Source organism: Pteronotus mesoamericanus, unplaced genomic scaffold (assembly GCF_021234165.1).
Source record: "Pteronotus mesoamericanus isolate MK-2021 breed Mesoamerican mustached bat unplaced genomic scaffold, CSHL_Meso_final contig_101, whole genome shotgun sequence".
NCBI classification, from domain to species: domain Eukaryota; kingdom Metazoa; phylum Chordata; class Mammalia; order Chiroptera; family Mormoopidae; genus Pteronotus; species Pteronotus mesoamericanus.
In genome coordinates this window covers 836,138-851,200 of record NW_026555001.1, presented here as the reverse complement: position 1 = coordinate 851,200, position 15,063 = coordinate 836,138, and the positions used below count along the sequence as shown (strand labels likewise).

Sequence of the window (15,063 nt, the reverse complement as noted above, 5' to 3'; positions counted from 1 at the left end):
TGAACTTTTTGGCCAACCCAATACATGGCCTACTGCAGCAATTTCAACCTTTTTCATCTCGTAGTGCATGTAAACTAAGTTCTGCAGCCCACCAAAAAATAAACTTTTTACCCATCTGACAAAATAGGTATAATTTTGATTTATTTACACTGGACAGGTATTGTGTTGGCCGTTGTCATTTTTTAATTTGACAATCTAAGGGAAAAGAGGTCAGTTCCCCTGGCTAAATAGTCAGGTATTGCATGTTTTAAAAATTCTTGCAGTACATCAGTTGAAAATCGCAGGTCTACTATATAAATGTAATCTATATTGTAATAGTAGAGCTCTGAGGTTGAATTATATGACAGTTTATTACCCACAAAACAGTAATTTTATATGGTTGACCATAATATTAAATAGCAATATAAAAGATAAATAAACATGCAGTTGGATAGTCACAGTAAAATGTGGAACAATTAAATTCTTTTTTTTTTTTTTTAACCCAAGTAGTTCTTGGTTTTTTGAAGGAACTGTAGCTGAGAGCCATGTATCCCTGGATTTCTGGGTCAGTAATATTTGACATGGTATTATCTTTTTCTGAAACTTGGTGAAATGCCACAAAAATACCAGTCAGAAGTCGAATCCCATAAACTGCGTCTTGTAACCCGACTTTGGCATGTTGTCCCAAGCAACGTGTGTCCCACGTTTTGTTACTGTAACTGAAGGACTTTCTGCTGGGAAGGTGTTATCGTGACTAAGTAGTCTAGATAGACTAAACAGTGGAGGAGGAATTTGAGTTGAGTCATATTCTTCCTCTTTAACCGCTATGGCGTGCCATGTAGTCTTAAAACTTGTTGAATTAATTTATTTCTAATAAAGTGTGGATTAAGTCTCATTGAAATGAACTCCTGGAAACTATTTCAGTTATTTTGTTTTGTGGAAATTTTGTAATAGATACAATTTGGCATTAAGAGGGCCACAGACCGTAGTCATTAATATTTTTATGTATATAAATTTTTTGGTGATGGAATTTGACCTAATTTTTCATAATTCTGGTTCATAGCTTATCCTGTTAAATAACAATTTTCAACAAAAGCTATTTAACTTACAACGGCATTATAAAACCAGTTTTAAATTATGATTGTCCTTGGTGGCAGGAATTAGTTTTTAGAAATTTGTTTTGGATAATTTCAGGATAGCCCTGCAGGTGTGGAAATGTGAAAGACTGTAATGGATGAGTAACATTATTCTAGAATCAGTACAATTGAAATTTAACACTTTATGCCATGTGTAACTGTATATAAAGTAATAGAGTTGTAATTTAGGTCTCAAAGGGTTTCAGCCAAACATATTTCCTAAAGTTTAACAACGAGACAAACAAAAGAACCTCAAAACTGACATTGTAAACATTAAGATAGTTGCAATGCCTTCCTGATTCTCACATGGACGCTTCTATGAATCATTATCAGAATTTTTTTTATTCCCAGTATTACAGCCGCCCACATAGCATTTCCCACATCAAGAAAAATTCCGCTCTCTATCCCCAAAGGGTGTGGAAGCATAATAGTCGTTCTTTAAATTAGAATATTTTGTGACAATGCAATCTATTAACAGTGTTCAGATTAGAAATAGAGAAATCATTAAATTTTATGCTCTTTACAAAACTGAAACAAAGTTTCAGAAACTGCCTTTTGTAACCTGGCAAGTACAGTTGTTTTCTACATGTCCCGCTTGTTTATTCAACTTACAAACAACTCTCTGAGGAGATAAGTGGTTTTCAGTTTTGTGGCTTTCTAAAATAGACGGTCATTTTTCAGGTGTAATTTGCTTGTCAAAAAAATATTTTTAGGTAGCTACAAAATTTTTCTTGTAAACATGGGAAGAGAAACTCTGGAATCTTTGAATTGCTTTTCTAATGTCTGCCATGGTATGGTTTATAATCTTACATGCTGTTGATCAGGGTCTGCAAACTTTCTCTGTAAAGGGCCAGATGGAAAATATTTTAGGCTTTACAAGCTACATGTGGTCTCTGTCAGTATTCTTTTTTTTTTGAGGGGGAGGGCAGGTTAAATCTCTTTAAAAATTAACAACCATTCTTAGGTAGGATCCATACAGAAATAGCCTACTAGCTGTATTTGGTCCTCAGGCTATAGTTTGCTGACCCTTGCAAAAGAAATATAATTTGAATCATATATGTAATATTTTAAATATTTTTAAATATTTTGGTAACCACATTGAAAAAGTAAAAAGCAGATGAAATTAATTTTAATAATATTTAATCAATTATACCCATACTATTATCATTTCAGTAGGTGGCACTAGCCAAATTTCAGGAGCTCAGTAACACATATTCGATAGCACAAGCTATAGACCAGAGTTACTTAAAGTATGGTCCATGAATTGGTGCCAGTCTACAGTTCATTTCCAGTCTGTGACAAGTTAGGAATAAAAATTAAAAGTAAATATTTGGTAGCAATTTGACAGTTATTTTATGTCTGTTAAATCTAATGCACTTGTACTTTATGTCTTATTTTACATTTTATTCTAGTAACATATCTTACAAAAGACTCGGTCTGTGAAATTAAAGAGAAACTGGCTTTTCATTACAGATAGTTTAAGAGTCACTGTTCTAGACGGTCTTTTCTAAAATTCTGTAGGCCTCTGGTACATATTACAAAAGTAAAAAGACAAGACATGGTGGTGAGATTGTGGCACGTAGTTTATTCACACCCCCAATACAGAGAAGTATCCTTTTACTTGTCTCTTTTGGAGCTACCATTGGAATATCACCCAGAACTTATATTAAAAATAGCAGTGTCCACGCCCAACTCCAGACCAATGAAATCAAAATCTCTTGGGAGGGACCTGGGCATCTTACAGTTTCCAGGTGATTATATTATGCAGCCAGCGTTGTTATGTGGATCCCTCATCCCAGAAAAATCTGCTGTTCTCCTCCATGGGGAAGACTCACTGATCTGGGTGGGGGATTTTCTGCCTGGTACCATTTATCTCTTTAAGAGCAGAAAGGGGACTTGCCAGTTAAATATGTCAGGTTGAATGAACATTGGCATTTTTATCTTTACTCTCACCTGGAACCCCACTAAAACTAAAGGACTAAAAAAGTCAGAAGTAGAAAACCAACGAGAGAAGACAGAAGTAGGCCCGACTGGTCAAGTTTTCGGTAAAAGCAGGTAGCTAGATATTAGCAGAACTGGGAAAGGTGATGTAAGTGCCTACAAACAAGTATGTTAAGAAGCAAACCAATTTGTACTGCTGGCTCAGAAATTAGAGGAAACAGTTACCTCAGAGGGTAAGGGTAACGTGTGGAGCTGAAAACAGGAATGGTTGAAAGTCTATGTACATCAGATTCCCACAAGTCCTCTAGGAGACTTGTTCCTTTACCTTGGATGAAACTAGAAGTTGAAGGTTGGAGAAATTTAATCTAAGAGGTCCAGTCATAGCTGGAGTTGGGATATCTTTTACAAATAAGGACACCTTTTGACAAATATGGACTTAAGCTAAAGTCTGAGTGAGTATCGAGGATAAGACCCCATTGTTCCCTTGCCCTGGTCTCAGAACATGGCAGTCAGGTATATACAGAGGTGGGCAAAAGTAGGCTTACAGCTGGGAGCATGCAAAACACAGAGGTTATCCTTGTATTATTATTTACTTATTAATTATATTATTATTATTAACCTATTTTTGTCCATCCCTGTGTGTCCTAGAGAGGAGATTGGAACATTTCTCTCTAGGATGAGCTAGCCAAAGACAGACTTAACAGATAGTGCTTTGAGGGATTCCCTAATAAAAACCCAACTCATTGCTTCATCACCTTATAGTAAAGCCAGCCAATTAACAAACAACCCCCTACCGCCTGTCCCCTCCCCCCCCCAAAGTAGACAGAGTTTCTGATTAGCATGTTAGTGCTGATGGGTAGCCAGGGACCATCATACGTTTGTGGAAGGCCGCTAAAATTAAATAAATAAATAGATAGATATCTAAGACTTAAGGAGAAAAAGGTATTGAGAAGAAATAGAAATATTTAAAATGTTAAAAGGAAAAAAGAGAAGAAAACATTCAGAATTTTTGTATCCTTAGCAAAATAAGGTATTACATCCAAGAAATTAGAATAGGATATTATTAAAGAGAACATTCAGAGAAAAAGAAAGTAGTCTTGGAAATTAAAAAATGTGATAGAAAAAATTGTAACTAAATTAAAATGTTGGATGGTGATGCCAAAGAAATCCATCAGACAGTAGAAAAAGAAAAGAAATATAATATTGAAAAGAAAATACATGATAATCAAAAGATATATCTAGGAAGTCTAGTATCTAATAAAAAGGACTTTCGGGAGAGAAGGAGGGGGCAGTGGAGAGGACATCGAAAAGGGGCAGCACGGTGAGTGTAGAAAAGGCCCACTCTAAGGGTAAAAAGAACCTACAGTTTTTCATGAAACAAAACAGGTCACATAAGAAGATTGGGAATTTGTATGATATTGTACTTTGCAGTAGCCACACGAAAAGCCACCAAAACAGTGGAGTAATGCTCTCAAAATTCTGAGGGTAAAATATTTCCATCCTAGAATTTTACCAGCCAGTTCAGGTTTTTCCATTTCTTCCAACTTTGGCTTTTAGTTTCCTGAATGAGACAGGTTGCCTGTCAGTGTTGTAGTCTTAAAATAATTCATTTGTAAAGTACCATAAAGTACTTTAATTTTTTTAAATTTTATTTTTAAATCATGTTTATTCTATTACAGTTGTCTCAGTTTTTCCCCCTTTGCCCTCCTCCACCATCCCACCCCGCCCCCCTCTCCCGCAGTCAGTTCCCACTCTGTTGTCCATGTCCATGGGTCATTCATACGTGCTCTTTGTTTAGTTCCTTCTCCTTTCCACCATTGTCCTCCTTCCCCATCCCCTCTGGTCACTTTGTCTGCTCCATGTTTCCTTGCCTGTGGTTTATTTTGTTCGTCAGTTTATTTTGTTGAATAGATTCCACTTACAGGTGAGATCATGTGGTATTTGTCTTTCACTGACTGCCTTATTTCACATAGCATAATATTCTCCAGTTCCCTCCATGCTGTCGCAAAAGATAGGAGTTCCTTCTTTCTTTTTTTTTAAATGCAGATTGATTTTATTTATTTTTTTAAATGTCAAGACCCATTATTAAAATATTTAAAATTTTAAATCCATTATAAACTCTCAGCAGTCATGACACCTGCACAGAAATAATCATGTAGATCAATGAAATAAAATGAGCATTCTAGAGAGAAACATTTACATCTAACAATGTAATAATATATGATTCAATTGATATTTCCATTCAATGGGGGAAATAAGTTATTCAGCAAATAAAATGCATGGATCGCTGTTACTTGAAGTAAAACAAATATAGAGCCCTGATTCACACATTATACTACAGATATTCAGGTGAGTTAAAAATCAATATGAAAAATTTAAGGAGTTTTAAGAGAAAATACAAAATAATATTTTTCTTACCCTGAAGTAAAATATGCAAACCCAGAAGCTATAAACTAAAACATTGACAATATAAAGTGTTTGCAACAAATCTATAAAGGGGTTAATAGATTTTTTGTTTGTTTGCGGTTAATAGATTTTTTGTTTGTTTGCTTTTTAGGGGAAAAATTCTGCAAACATTTAATCAAAAAATGGATAAAAAATACCAAAGGTCATTTAAAGCTTTTTTAAAATAATAGAAATAGGCAAGAAATATACAAAAACAGGTTTAATCTCAACAAATAATAAGGTAACAATTAAAATAACACATCATTGTCACGATCAGATCAGTAAGTATTAAAACTACCGGGAGTATCAAGTATTGGTGACTGTGAAAGGAACTGGGTATGCATAGACTCTTTTTCTGCATCTTCTTAAAGCAGCCCCTTTAGCATATCTTGCAGTGCTGGTTGGGTGGAGGTGTATTCTTTAAGCCTTCTTTTGTCTGGGAAGCTCCTTTTTTTGCCTTCATTCAAATTGAGAACCTTGCTGGGTAGAGCGGTCTTGGGTGCCGGCCTTTGCTTTTCATGACTTGGAACGTTTCTTGCCGTTCCCTTCTGGCTTGTAGTGTTTCTGTTGAGAAGTCAGCTGCTAGCCATGCCGGGGCTCCCTTGTATGTTACTACCTCTTTCTCCCTTGCTGCCTTTAGGATTCTCTGTTTGTCTTTGATATTTGCCATTTTAATGATGATGTGTCTTGGAGTGGGCCTCTTTGGGTTCCTCTTGAATGGGACCCTCTGTGCTTCCTGGATGTGTGTGACTTTTTCTCTCCTCCAGTTAGGCAAGTTTCCCATCATTACTTTTTCTAACAGGTTCTCTATCCCTTGCTCTTCTTGTCCTTGTGGTTTCAGGTTGTCCTGCATTTCCCTAAATGCCTCTTGATTCTTTTTGAGTCTTTTTTCATTTTCTTGCTCTTTCTGGGAGCTTTTTCCTACCTTATCCTCCAGCTCTCTGCTTCAGTCCTCTGCTTCATCTAGCCTGCTTTTGATTCCTCCTACTGTGTTCTGAACTCCTCTACTGAATTCAGAAGTTGCGTTCTTCATTTCCCCCTTGCCTCTTACTGATAGTTTCTATGTCCTTTTTCAGGCTGATACAGTTTGCAGTAAGTTGCTCATAGTTTCCCCGTAGTTTTTTGTAGTTCTCTCTGAGCTCGCTGAGCTCGTTGAGCTTCCTTAGAACCGTTGTTTGGAACTCAGTATCTGATAGCTTACTTGCCTCTATTTCATTTAGTTCTCTTTCTGGGGGTTCCTCCTTTCCCTTCGACTGGGGGGTGTTTCTTTGTCTTCCCATTATTTGTGAGACTCTTCTTTTTTGCTCTGCTTCTTAAATTGATCTGTCTTGATATCCTGACTTTGTGGTGTAGGAGTCCCTCTGCTGTTTTTTCTTTCTGGATCTGCCTCTGATGTCAGATGTTGACCCTGCCTGACTCTAGGCAGTCTGTTTGAGACTTCTGGGAATCTAGTGTCTGTGGCTGACTCCTTCAGCTGTTAACCTAGTCACACCGCACTCAGCGGTCAGCCTTAGGCACCACAGGGCGGGGCAGAGTCCCTCCTGGGGGTGGGGCTATTGTATCCTCTCCCGCTGTTGTCGCTCAGGGGAGTGGTCTGCCTGAGCAAGATGGCTGCTGCCCGATGGGGGATGAGTCAGCACCGGGATCCCACCGGCTACTCTCTCAGTTCTCTCCCCAAAGCCTCCTCCCCCAGTCTCTCCTCAGGTGTCTGCAGCCCATTCTGCCCCTGCCTTTGCCGGAGACCAGGGCAAGTGGCTGCCAATAAAAATTTATGTGTTAGACCTTTAAAAGGCTCTTTGCATCTCCAGCGCCTGTCTCTGACAGAGAGCAACCCTGCTGCTTTTTGCAAGCTGGCTGTTATCTGTGTACTTTTTGGGCTCTGGTGCTGTAGGCTGGAGAGCCCCGCTTATGGTTTAGGCCCCGCTCTTCTCAGGCCATTTCAATATCCCTCTGGTGCTGCCGCCCGTGGGCGCCCTGCCCGCCTTCTCGAGTCTCTACTGCACTCCTTACCAGTTAGGTTGTGCTAAAGCTGATTCTTCTATCTGTCCGAGGTTACAAGGCTCCTCTCTCGCTATTGTTCAGTTGTTTGTTCCAGGTGATTTCTCCACAATTTAGCTGTAATTCCAGATTGGTCCTGGGAGGAGGTCAGTGTGACTTCCACTCACTCCTCGCCATCTTGATTCTCCTCCTGCTTTCAGTTTTTTTAAAGGAGCGAGGATAAAGATACTGAATTGCATATCTTATTGTTTTTAGTCAGTTATCATAACTGTATCATAACTTTTTTCTGCTGCTCTCTCTTCTAGGATTAAGAATTAGGAAGCTTAATGACACCTTTCCATCTATATCCAAATATTATGTTGTCTTTTTTTCCTCCTATTTTTCTTTCTACTCAAACTGCTTCTTCAAAATCATGGATAATATTTGATACGTGGTCGGGTGAGGAGGCAAGATACAGAATCTTTACAGGTGATTAGCCTATAAACTTTAGATTGCTAGGTGAGTGAAATAGTAGTTGGTAAATGAATTTGGGAAGATTGCTCCTCCAAGGTTTTTGAACTCATTTTAATGTGTTACACGAATGCAGTCCTGCTTATAACTTTTGAGAAGTTGAATGCTGATATGTTTCAATAATGCACAATATATTTTCTCTTTTACTACCTGAGGCAAGTACCTAAATTACTCAAAATAAGGAGGCAATGTCGTAGTGAAATTAGATTGATACATGGGAAAAAGAAACCAGAGTTTAATTGAGAGGGTTTATTTTCTTTCCACTGAGTTCTGAGTATTCTCTCTGAAAGGAAATGGGAAGTGAGGACTAGCTTAGATAATGATGCAGTGCCATAAAAGGGCCTGGTGGCTTTACAGCTACCAAACACAATGTTCGCCCCATCACTTCAGCAATGTAAGGCAAATTCTTGAGCAATATTGCTGGAAGTTCCAATGAGAAGGGGGTTGGGTTCTGCCTTTTCTGTTTCACATACCACTTGAACTTACTTTTGTCCTTCTCCTGTTTTGTCTTTAGATCTTAAAATCAATGGATAAAGTGGGGAAAATGTGGAATAATTTCAAATACAGGTGTCAGAATCTCTTCAGTCATGAGGGAGGAAGCCGTACTGAAAATGTGGACATGAACTCCAACAGATGTTCATCTATCAAAGAGAGAAACGTCAGTGTAGGAGACTCAGCTCCTCAGCAACAAAGCAGTCCCTTAAGAGAAAATGTTGCCTTACAGCTGGGATTAAGCCCTTCAAAGAATTCTTCAAGGAGAAACCCAAATTGTGCCACTGAAATTCCTCAGATTGTTGAAATAAGCATTGAAAAGGATAGTGATTCATGTGTCACCCCAGGAACAAGACTTGCAAGAAGAGATTCCTACTCTCGACATGCTCCGTGGGGTGGGAAGAAGAAACATTCCTGCTCTACAAAGACTCAAAGTTCATTGGATACTGATAAAAAGTTTGGTAGAACTCGAAGTGGACTTCAAAGGAGAGAGAGGCGATACGGCGTAAGCTCTGTGCATGATATGGACAGCGTTTCCAGCAGAACTGTAGGAAGTCGCTCTCTGAGACAAAGGTTGCAGGATACTGTGGGCCTGTGTTTTCCAATGAGAACTTACAGCAAGCAGTCAAAGCCTCTTTTTTCTAATAAAAGAAAAATACACCTGTCTGAACTAATGCTTGAGAAATGCCCTTTTCCTGCTGGCTCAGATTTAGCCCAAAAGTGGCATTTGATTAAACAGCATACAGCCCCCGTGAGCCCACATTCAACATTTTTTGATACGTTTGATCCATCCTTGGTTTCTACAGAAGATGAAGAAGATAGGCTTAGAGAGAGAAGACGTCTTAGTATTGAAGAAGGGGTTGACCCCCCTCCCAATGCACAAATACATACATTTGAAGCCACTGCACAGGTTAATCCGTTATATAAACTGGGACCAAAGTTAGCTCCTGGAATGACTGAAATAAGTGGGGACAGTTCTTCAATTCCACAAGCTAATTGTGACTCAGAAGAGGACACAACCACATTGTGTTTGCAGTCACGTAGGCAGAAGCAACGTCAGGTCTCTGGAGACAGCCATGCCCATGTTAGCAGACAGGGAGCTTGGAAAGTCCACACACAGATTGATTACATACACTGCCTCGTGCCCGATTTGCTTCAGATTACAGGTAATCCCTGTTACTGGGGAGTGATGGACCGCTATGAAGCAGAAGCCCTTCTTGAAGGGAAACCTGAAGGCACATTTTTGCTCAGGGACTCCGCGCAAGAGGACTACCTCTTCTCTGTGAGCTTCCGTCGCTACAACAGATCCCTGCATGCCCGAATTGAACAGTGGAATCACAACTTTAGTTTTGATGCTCATGACCCATGTGTATTTCACTCCTCCACTGTAACAGGACTTTTGGAACATTATAAAGATCCCAGTTCTTGCATGTTTTTTGAACCATTGCTTACTATCTCACTAAATAGGACTTTTCCTTTTAGTTTGCAATATATCTGCCGTGCAGTAATCTGCAGATGCACTACATATGATGGAATTGATGGCCTCCCTTTACCATCAATGTTACAGGATTTTTTAAAAGAGTATCATTATAAACAAAAAGTTAGAGTTCGCTGGTTAGAACGAGAACCAGTCAAGGCAAAGTAAACTCTGCTGTCGTAGATCTGCTTTTATATGCATCAGACAGTACACCAATAGCAAGCACATGTATCAGTGTTAGGTTTTTTTTTTTCAGTACAGTATGTAAGCTTAGTGTTAGTGTCTGTCAGATGCTCTCTGCTGTTACTTGCTCAGAAAAATGTGGTGCCTATTGATACAACAAAGGATAGGACTACAGGTGTTCAGTAAGGCTACAAAAACATTTTGCCGAATAGCTGTTTGGTTTTTAGTGGCTGAAGTAATTGAGTGAGGCAATTCTGGGGCATTTGCTATGAAGAATTCTATTTCTTACTGAAGAACAAATTGTTAATATTGGATGAGTATTTCAATGGCGTGACTAATGTTTGAAATTATTTTTTCTAAGAATTTTTCTATAACCTTCCAAAAGTAGTGATGTTTGTAGTTACTATAAATCAAGCTTTGCAAGTCCAAAAAATGAAGACTGCCTTCCTTTTAGAAAAAAATAAATGCAATTTTCTGGCCACAAGGGCATAGTGCAGTTCACTTAAGTGTTGATCTAGTTCATAGTCAGTCTCCTTTTCTCTTCTGCAAAAGGTACTGTTAAGTAAACCAGTTTTTCTAAATAGTAGTTCTTAAAATTTCAGACTTCTGAAGTTGGTAGGAGAATTTTATTTAAAGCCTTAGGCATTAATTTTTTTTAATGAGTGCTTTAACTTAAAACATGTTGGGAATAGCTGCTGCAATGTAGTCCTATGTGTGACTTTTACAGTTGACATGTGCAGTCTACTTGTTGATTTGTTAATGTTGGATCTTTTCCTATGCCCACAACGAGTTTGTGAACCATGAAGAAAGTGAGACTAGAAGATGCCCAAACAAGTCAGAAATAAAAACTTCGGTGGTTGCTGATGTTCATATTATTGTTAAACTGTAATAATTTGGATGGCAGTATTTATTGCTTTGTTGTAAATGCTCATAGCTGAATTGCTTAAGTACAATTTATAGAATTTCAGTGCAGTTAATTTTTAATGGAAAATCTGAAACCTAAATTGCAGATTTAAAAGGTACTGTACAACCATTGTATCTGTAAATAACTTTACTTAGCACCTTTTTGTCACTTAGAATAGTATGCAATACTACTTGAGTGAGCTATTTTGGAAGTAATACCAAGTTCTAGTGTTTGCTTCTTAGTATTGAACTGAATTTACAGTTCTGTCCTAGACATTTTGCACTAAAGTAGTCGAATCCATTCTTGTGTCTTTTTGTTAATGTGCTCTGTACCACTGGTGAGTGCTCCTTAGTTTCCTTACCTGCTGCTACAGAAAGTTATTTTACATCCTGATGGCTATTGCCAAGGCTACAAAAAAGAAAAGCTATATTTGTATGCAAGACTAACCCTTTGACTGCTAATGTATGTTTCTGCTTGCTGTGCCTTGTTATGGCTGCTTTTTGTGCTAATAAAGTATGTTTGGTGTTCTCCTTGTATATCTGCTGTTTTATACATTTGCAACAATTTCTCTTGTAAGTGGAATGGTTTGGGTTTTTTAAATAAAGCTTTACCTGACAACCTATAGTCAATGCAGACCCACTATACAGTCCAATATTGACTTATTCTGCGTAAGCTAACTAAATTTAATGCTATTCATTTTTCCAATCAATCACATATACTGTGGGACAGTATCTATAGTTACTGCAAATTACTGTACAGTTTAGATTATAACAAAATAAACAGAGAAATATTGACTAAACCAATTGATTTCTCTGCTTATAAGTGAAAAATTGAAACCATCAGTGACATGTCATAGTAAATGAGTGTCTATAGCTTACTGTTACACCAGAAACAGGTTAAATGAAGTCTTGTATATCAGCACCATTTATTGGTTTGGGGACCATTTTAATTAACAAATGCCCAAAATGTAGAATTTTAACCAAAGATGTATCCATTTTAAAGCAAAATGGGGATTGAAGGGACTCAAAATTCTTGTTATTCTAATAAAAGTCCCTGAAGAACATATACCAAAGTATCGAGAACTTCATCCAAACCTACTTTAAAGCATTATGTGCAATTAAGTTGTTATGACATAATTATATTGCATAATTGTTGGGTTTGTTTTCTTGAGCTTATAATGTACCTGGAAAATAAACCTCTTGAAAATAAAAAGTCCATACTGCTTTTTGGAGACAGACTATATATGCAAGCAAGATCTTGTTTTAAAGAGGTAACTTGAAACTCCAAGAAAGCACTTGATGTTTTATATGCTTATAGCAAATTGATGTTCTAATTGTAGTTTTTATAGAGTATTAATTCTTTTATGTGTTTCAGAAATTTCATGTTAAGTGGAAATTGTTTTAAATGTGTACATATTTGAGTTTATGTAAGCATGTATACAGTGTGCTAAAAGTCACTTATGTTTGTGTGTAATATTAACATGCAACTTTGAGTTTAAAATTTTTTTCTTAAAAATTAGTGGCTTACATTTTAAAAAAGAAAAATCACCAGCATGAAATTGCACCTTAGTCTATAGTCATTGTGTCTTTTTCTGAATCCTGTTGTAGTATGTCAACTAAATTTGTGTTTTCATGGTCTTTTGGAAGTGCATTTTAATACAAATGAGGAAATTCTTTTTAAGTTTGGACACATCTTCATAGTGAAGTAATTTACCCAAAGACAGGTTGCTCTGATTCTCATACGAGTACATCCTCATTCTTTCACTCATTCACATACTTACTCATTCTCAGTATATGCATATATGTACACAGACATACATTTATGATATTACCATCTGATTTAAAATCATTTAGAAGCCTTATTTGATGTATATTATCCTTGTACCATTCAAATTTGATTATCTGCACCTAAAGTGTAGTCTTGCTACTAGTCTTGTTTGTAATACAATCACCTTACAAAAGAGAATGCATTCCTTAGTATTTTCTTTTCTGGCTAAACACAGTAAAGTATTTGAAGAAGAAACAGCTTGGTTTATATACAGTTATTAAGAATCATAATTAAGTTGATATGTCTTAAAAATTTAGCCCAAATACAATAATTATACCCCACAACTAATCTGTTTTCTTAAGGTCTATTAAAAGGTTTATAAAAGATTTATAATGGCTTGAGCCATAAAAATTGATACTTCTGAGCTTCATTTTGATAAAATTCAAAGTTTATGAACCTTTTTATTTGACTTTTTGATCTGATTGCTATTCATTTTTATCCCAACCTACCTTTGCTCCCTGGCAATAAACAGTAGTTTGGTAAGTTTTATTGAGATTGGTCTTAGGTCACTTATTTAGGTTGAAAAGACAGCTATAAAATTGCTTTTTGGTGGAGAGAAAGAGTCTGTAAGTGAGTCAAGACTCTCCTAGGAAAGACTAGAGACTATACCCATCTCTGGGAGTGTGTTAACAGCAGATTTACACCAGTGTGTTCATTTGTTCTCTACTCCCAACACATACAGTTTTACTAGGTGAAATTAGTTTAAAAAATATAAAAGCTGACTTAAGGTCTTGAGAAGAGTTTTTAAATGGGACAATACTACTTGGTTAGATGCATAAAAAACTACATATCAATGAGGCTCAGGTTTTGTTTCATACTTTTTGCAGCAGCTGATACAGAATATAGACTTTCTACACGGTATGGTCAAAGGAGGTTTGGGGTGGGATTTTTGTGGGAGGTGGGTGGTTTCGGGGGGTACGTGGAGAAGTTTCTTGCCATTGCAAAATACGGATCACTTGAAACAATTGTTTTAGTGCCCTAGGTGCTTGATTGAATAGACTCATCCATTCATTCAACAAGTATTCATTGAAGACCCATGTGCCAGTCACAAGTTTTGGACTATAAAAAAAAATTATAGGGTCACTGGGGAATACTGACCTTGAGGGTTGAGAAGAGAATGACCAAGATGAAAGAACATTTTGTTGAACAATAAAAGTCTCAATGCAAGAATGAGCTTATATGCTGAGAAAGAAAATGCCACACAGAATGGTAGGTTCTAAGGTTGTAGAGAATGGCAAGGGCCTGACCACTGAGGACTATGAATCCGTAGGAAGGAATTTGGATTTTATTCTGAATACGTTGGTAAACCATTGGAGGATTTAAGTAGGGGAGTGACGTCTGCTTTTTATTCCTCCAATAAAGGGAGAATAAGCTACAGTGAGACAAAATAAGGAAGATGTTTTTGTTTTCTAAACACATCTTTATTTTAAAAACCAAGCATGGCTACCCAATAAGTTACACACACACTCAGTTACTTGGGAAGATTGCACAGCTCTTGAGCTGATGAAGGCAAAGGGGTCCCTTAGCCCACAATCGACTCCGAGTTCACTTTCCACGAGGATACCTTGCTTGAAACAGGCTGTGGGGCAGCTACACTTGAACCTTGCTTTGGATGATGAAACCAGTGAAAGCATGATTCTCATGGCTACTTTCACTTACAATAATAAATACTGTAGAGGAACTTGGGGAGAAGGTGGGAGCCTGGACTGGGGTCTTAGTCATAGGGAGAGGGCAGAATCAGGAGAGCTTTCTGGTGGTAAAGCTGAAGGGATTTGGTGATGGATTAGATGTGAAAAATCAAAGCTGCCAACTTTTGACCTGAGCAAGAATGGTTATGCCATTAGCTGAGATTGCAGAAAACCAGTGGAGGAGCCAGTTGGAGGGTGTCAGTATGAATCCTGCCTTGGATATGTTGAATGTTGAGATTTCTCCTATTTATCACAACAGAGACATTGAGTAGGCAATTGGATGTATGAATGTAAAGTTAAGGGGAAAAAGTAAAATATGGGGAGTCACTATATGGATAGTATTTAAAACCACCGGACAGGATGGCAACAGCTAGGGATTTTGCATGGAGGAAAGCATTTCTTTGGGGAAAGTAATTATGACAATTTATCTTGTAAATGTAAGATTCTGCATCAATAAGTTTTTTTTTTTTTAAGCCAACTACT

At 37.4% G+C, this 15,063-nt stretch overlaps 1 protein-coding gene across 5 annotated transcripts in view; it reads left to right on the top strand.

Annotated features, from left to right (window-relative positions):
* The window catches only part of SOCS5 (suppressor of cytokine signaling 5), a 64,815-nt gene extending 51,646 nt beyond the window's left edge, over positions 1 to 13,169 (top strand). For all 5 annotated transcript variants that reach the window (XM_054566945.1, XM_054566937.1, XM_054566954.1 and 2 more), the window contains one exon: positions 8,524 to 13,169. In XM_054566945.1, coding sequence (XP_054422920.1) covers positions 8,536 to 10,146 — 1,611 coding nt within the window. In that variant the 5' untranslated portion in view covers positions 8,524 to 8,535 and the 3' untranslated portion in view covers positions 10,147 to 13,169. The remainder of the gene's footprint in view (positions 1 to 8,523) is intronic.
* The last annotated feature ends 1,894 nt before the right edge of the window (positions 13,170 to 15,063 follow it).